This window comes from Octodon degus, unplaced genomic scaffold (genome assembly GCF_000260255.1).
Source record: "Octodon degus isolate 3935 unplaced genomic scaffold, OctDeg1.0 scaffold00165, whole genome shotgun sequence".
In the NCBI taxonomy this organism is placed as follows: domain Eukaryota; kingdom Metazoa; phylum Chordata; class Mammalia; order Rodentia; family Octodontidae; genus Octodon; species Octodon degus.
The window spans coordinates 4492774-4498845 of NW_004524741.1; the positions used below are offsets into that span (position 1 = coordinate 4492774).

The window sequence follows — 6072 nt, forward strand, 5'->3', positions numbered from 1 at the left end:
AAAAAATAAATAAATAAATAAATAAATAAACAAATTGCTAGTATAGTGGAAAGAATGAAAGATACCAAAATATCTGCATGTCTGTCATACCTATAACATTATTTGATTTGTATTCTTAGATAGATAGATAGATAGATAGATACTCTTTCTTTTTGTCATCTGCAATATTACACGTGCAAGACAAAAATAGTGCATTAATATTCATGTCAGACTACAAAAATGATGAAGCAGCATAACTGTAGGCAGTGTACTGAGCAACTATGTAATACAATTTAGTGTTATTTATTTGCATTCTATGCTGTGTTCTTGGCAAATTATCAGATAAATAAATGATTTAGTTGTCAAATCTAAAAAAAAAAGAAAAAGAAATTAGTGAGAATTGAGGGAAAATGAAAGTAGAAGTGAAATTTGCTTTTGCAGTTAGTTCATAGCTTATTTGCCAGAGAACTTATTCAGTGGAACTTCTCGGCTATCTCTTAAGATCTTCAGGTGTCAACTGGGATAATTGTTCATTCCTGGTAGGGTAACTTGGGGGATTAAATGCTACAATTAGAATGCAATAAAAATACTTAGTGTGATGCATGGAGCACCGTATTCTGTCCAAGAGCTTATTTTTGTTATTATTCAGTGTTAGCAGGCTACAGAATGCTATTCAAGATGTTAGAGCTCAAGCGTGACACAAAGTTATTTACAGAACCTTTGGAGAAGTGTTTCATCTTCCTGGGTGGTTCCACAAGTAAATTAGAATTTCAGCATTAGAGCCGAGGAAACCAGCAACGCCGGCCCCACCTACCTCAGCCTCAAGACTGAACCTGGGTGGCTCCTGCAGGCCCTGGTGTGTGCTGTGCCAGCCTGAGTGACAGAGGAGCAGATTTTCTGCCTGCATGAACCTGTGCCTGTTTTGAGAAGATGTGACTGACAGGAAGGATCAGGGCGGACTTGGGAGTCGCAGGAAGCAGCTCTGTGTAGGTTTTGGCAGTATGGCGCCCACCTGGCTGGGTCAGGTAACTGGAGAAGTCTTGAGGGAAGAGGTTTTGATGAATAAGTCAGGACAGATTTAGGGCCTCACCAAAGTGAGCAAGCTGGTTAGAAAGTGATCTGAAGCGAGATTCAGTTCTAAAGTGATGAGGCTTAAGGTGGTGCAGAAGAGAGCCATCATTGTTGTCTAGAGTAGCTGAAGTGTGTGTGCGTGCATGTAAAATAAAGCCATGGACTTCTGGGGTATCAGCTGGGGAGACAGGCTGTCTTTGATCAGATCCGTAGACGAGCACCCTGGTGTACAACTCAGCATCATGCACAACCACCTGGAGTAGCTTCTCCACAGCGACCTAGACTAGCAAGGTCTCTAGAAGGCTAGAGGTCTTTCCAGAAGTCAGATTAGCCTGTGCTGCTTGACTGCACCAGAGAGGCCCTCAACTGTCATCTGGTTTTAGCCATAATGAGAGGTCCAGTGAAACATGAGCAATGGTAAGCTGTAACCATTGTATGGTGCTTGCTCTTAAGCTGAAGTCCAAAAGGCAACCCAAAGTATCACTGGTGAAAGTGCAGTTTCTTATTTATGATGAATAATTGCATCTTCTTGGGGCATGAGTGATTGCCATTCATTATGAAGAACCTCCTTCCCCCACTGTTTGCTTTATTCTCTCCTCTCCTCTCTCCTCTTCCCTTTCTCCCCTCTCTCTCCTCCCCCCTTAATTGATTTTTACAGTCAGGATCTCACTAGGTACTTCAAGATGCCCTTGAACTCACTGTGGAGCTCAGGTTGACCTTAAACTCACAGGAATCCTCCTGCCTTCACATCCCAAGTGCTGGGATTACAGGCGTGTGTCATGCTCAGCTTTCTCTTCTGCTTAATACTATACAAGAAATATTTGGGGCCTGTAGTAAATGATAATGATGGAAACCTAACTGATATGTCCTGGTCTAAATTTGCTTGACTTTGAGATTAGGTGACAAAAATGTTTAGGAGATGGAAGCTGTCATCCATAATAATTTGTTAATTTGTCCTTGTCAAAAGAAGACAAAAAGGCAAAGCAAGTATCAACTGAGTAAAGTATTTATAATAGAGCCTTTCATCAATCAAAAATAGTCATATAAATTTATGCTTATTGCCCTCCAAAATGACATATATTAAGTGGAAAAATCAGGTTTAAAACAGCATGTGTAATTGCAGCCATTTTTTTTGTAAAAAAAAAAAAAAAAGCATGCCCAGTGTCTGTGTGTGTGAATGCAAGTAAAACCGTTCTCTGATTTCTACATGTGTGCTCTTTAAACCGTGTTCTACATGTTGTTTCCTCTTGTGGCTTTGCTTTTTGAACAAAAAATGCTTAGATATTTAATTTTTGAATAGTGTTTGTAGAACAAAACAAATTAGAAGAATCCTTCATGATGTAAAAAGCATAGCTTAGACAATTTCTCTTGCAGTATTTACAGTTCCTGGTAGAGGAACATCTATCAGTTTCTCAACTTGTCTACATGATTCATTACTCTTGATGTGACGTTCCACTCTGACACTAACCCTCCTCTTGCTTGCAACAGCTAGCCAAATTCCGCAGCCTCCTGTGCACAGCAGAGGGAGAAGAAGCAGCTTTTCTGCTGAGCAACCATCGCCCACCTCAGCCTCTGAAGGGCCGCAAAGTGAGAGCCTCATTTCACTAATGGCTGTCATCGGGGGACACAACGCCGTTGAGTAGAGGGACAGCGCAAGACAAAACACAAAAGCCCCCATAACAGCACTGCTCTGGAATGCTAACTTATGGGTACCATTTTGCTATCAGCTTCAACACCATGAAGAAAACTAGATCGCTTTAGTTAAACTAAGCTCATCTGCCCCAGATTTGCACTTATGAATATTCAGGCACTAAACGTTGTCTTTTGTGTATTAAAATACATGAAAACTATCTACTCCAATCGTTGTGAAAATGTGGCTGGCCACACAAATCTCAGAATGTGCTAAAAGTTCTAGCTTACTGTATGTTGACTGTGTTATATCTCCACTGATATTTGATGAATATTTTAAAATTAATTTCCAGAATGATAGGATTGTGTTTTTCCTAAACAGGCAATTGTTAGTATTTTGTTACTGTTCATCACAAGTAGGTATTTCAGCCCGGGAGATGGCTCAGTAGAATAAGTGCTTCAAGGACCTGAGTTCAATCCCCAGTTCTGAAAAAAACAAACAAACAAACAAACAAACAAACAAACCAAAAAACAACAAAAAAACCAAGTAGGTATTTGCTCCTAAAGTGAATTTTTGCTGTGATTATGTTGCTAACCTTCATTTTATGATGCTATTTTAATGGTACTGAGGACTGAACACGGGCCTTTGCACCAAGCTACATCTTTAGCCCTGTTTTAGTTTTTACTTGAGCTGGTTTCCTTATGTTTGTAAGTTGGTGAGGCCGAGCTTGAATTTGGTACCTTTGTGTGTCCGACTCCTAGGGTGCTGGAATTATAGGCCTGTGCCATCAGGCTGGCTTGCGATACTCTTAATAAAGTGTACAGTATGAGAGTAGGGTTGGGATGGGTTGTAGCTACTCAATGTGTCTTTTCTACAGATCAGACTATATAGCCTCAGTGAGGGATGCCTCAGGATATAATAGCTATTTGCACATAATGAATGGTGCCATGTATCTGAATATTCATTCAGTAGGGTTAAGGATGGAGTGACTGGCAGTTGACAAGATGCAGTGTTTGCCAACTGGTGCCGTAAATGTGATTGGAAACTAAGATTTAAACAGCACAGACAGAGCTACGCAGGAGCATAATGGGCGTGCCTGCCTTTTGCTTGTGTTTTGAAAACAGCAGGGAGCAATGCTGTGTGGGTCATTTTTCTTTCGATGAGTGAAAAAAATATATACAGTGAGTCTCATATAAATATATATCGATCCATAAATTCTTCAACTCATTCCTATCGCAAGGCCCGTCTCCCCTTTTATACACATCACTCAGTCTTGTAAGTACTTGTGTCAGATGGTACTTCATATGATCTTTAGCCTGTTTGCTTTTGGTGGGGAAGGTAGGGTTCCTCTTCTCCTTTCTGTTAAAGGGTGACACAGAATATTAAACTAATAACCGTGTTTAAGAGTTGAACACATGACAGACGTTTGTCATCTTCCAAGGGAAGTTTACTTGGGCTGACGTGATTTTGATTCATTCTTCCTTTGAATGTAGATTTAACAATTGAAATTATTCTAGAATATTCTCTCTAATATAATAACTAAGTATCAATGCATATGTCACAATACTTAGCAATTTCTGAAGATTAGATCTGATGCCTTGGCTAAGAGTAACACACAGCAAATTTTTAATCAATTGAATACTTAACAAATGTATTTTCTATCCTTGGTAATTATCTCTCTGCTTGAGATCAAATGCACCATAAATTAATCTCACAAGTAAAATATGCTATTTCCTGAAATTTTTTTCTTAAAGGAATATGTATTAAATCTAATTTGCATAACTAGAAGCTTTTATGATTTTGAAACACAGTATTGAATAGGAAGGTCTTCCTGTAGGGAAAGAATTGCATAGTCTCAGAGACTCTAACTTGCTGCATTTGGGGTGGGGATGGGGGTAGAATGGGAATTCAAATACTGCTCTGTGTGAAAGTTACCACCTAACAACTTGTGGCTGCTGCTGCAGTAGCCCATCAGTTCTGCGGTACAGATTGTACCTTAGTAGACCGAAAAGTGCTGCCCAGCACTGCTTTCCTTAAAGACCACTTATTTATGTCTCTCCTACAGGCAAAGCTTTGCAGTGTTTAAAATTACTATATTACTCCTTTTTAAAAAGTTAGTTTTTAGGTACTACATCTGTTTTGTTTCCCACAAAATGTTAGATTTATGTCTGTTAAGTGTTTTGTATTAGAATTTAAATTTGACTCAACCATAATAAAAAAATGAGAAAACTTTTAACTGCATCAGCACCGTTTATCTGCAATTCCAGAATTAGATTTAACTTTTACAATTTTTTAAAGAACACATTCTCAAACTCAGAAACATTGCAAACACAATACAACAAACAGCTTTAATTCTCTGAATTAATGTAAAGTAAGTCTGCGATCCTGATTCCTCACCATGCCACACACTTCAGTGTATATTTGTTTCCTACATGCTAGAAAAAGTACCTTTTCTTACAGCACTACATAAATAAAGCTGAAATTATATTTCTGCACAACCCTGTGGAGAATAGTTCATTTGTCTACTTGTTGTGTGTCCCTCAATCAGGAGCTAGGTCTCAGCATTTCCTTGGTTTTAATAAGCAGTACAGTTTTGGAGATTACAGGCCAGTTATTTTATAGAATGTCCCTCGATTTACATTTTGAATTCCGTATTTTCTTTTGCTTGGATTCAGACTACACCTGGTTGGCAGGAATATCACAGAAGTGATGCTGGATTTTGCATCCAATTGGGGAGCCAGGATTTATTTTATTTTATTTATTTAGGTACCAGGGATTAAACTCAGGACCTTGCGCTTGCTAGGCAGGTGTTTATGCCACTGAGCTATCTTCCCAGCCCGCATTTTAATTTGATTTGACTTATTATAGCACCTTTACCCATCACTTCATTACAATGGTGACTGCCAGGCCGCTTCATCGGCAAGTGATGGTTTTATGCCTTGTGATTAACAAATACTAGAGTGGGGGAATTCTTTTAAGACTGTGTAAATATCCTGTTTCCCAGTAAATCCCCAGTTTATTAATTCATTTCCACTGTGGACTTGGACATTCCTATTTTTCTTAACAGGCTATATAATCATTAATTTACTTTTCCTGGTACTCGCGTACTTTTCTTAACGTAACCAGCAGGCACCGTTGTGTGGGTTCAGTACCGTTTCGACATGTCCCCACTTCTTTCCTTTCTAACGGTCACACACTGTTCCTAACAGATCGGATACTTATCCTTCCCCAGACCTAGAATCAGCCATTTCTTCAACAAACACTCGTCTCTTTTAGTGGGAGATAATACTGATCTAACCAATATTGAGGCGCTAGGTAAGCCCAGTTCCATAAGTGGGTTGCTACTCTGAGACCCACTCAGGGAACAAAAATCACAATTGCATATATATATA

At 39.1% G+C, this 6072-nt stretch overlaps 1 protein-coding gene across 1 annotated transcript in view; it reads left to right on the top strand.

The window, feature by feature from the left end:
• Ca13 (carbonic anhydrase 13) overlaps positions 1 to 2986 on the top strand; it is a 32097-nt gene extending 29111 nt beyond the window's left edge. Inside the window, exon 7 of the mRNA XM_004643090.2 lies at positions 2539 to 2986. Coding sequence (XP_004643147.1) covers positions 2539 to 2658 — 120 coding nt within the window. The 3' untranslated portion in view covers positions 2659 to 2986. The remainder of the gene's footprint in view (positions 1 to 2538) is intronic.
• Positions 2987 to 6072: the final 3086 nt, after the last annotated feature.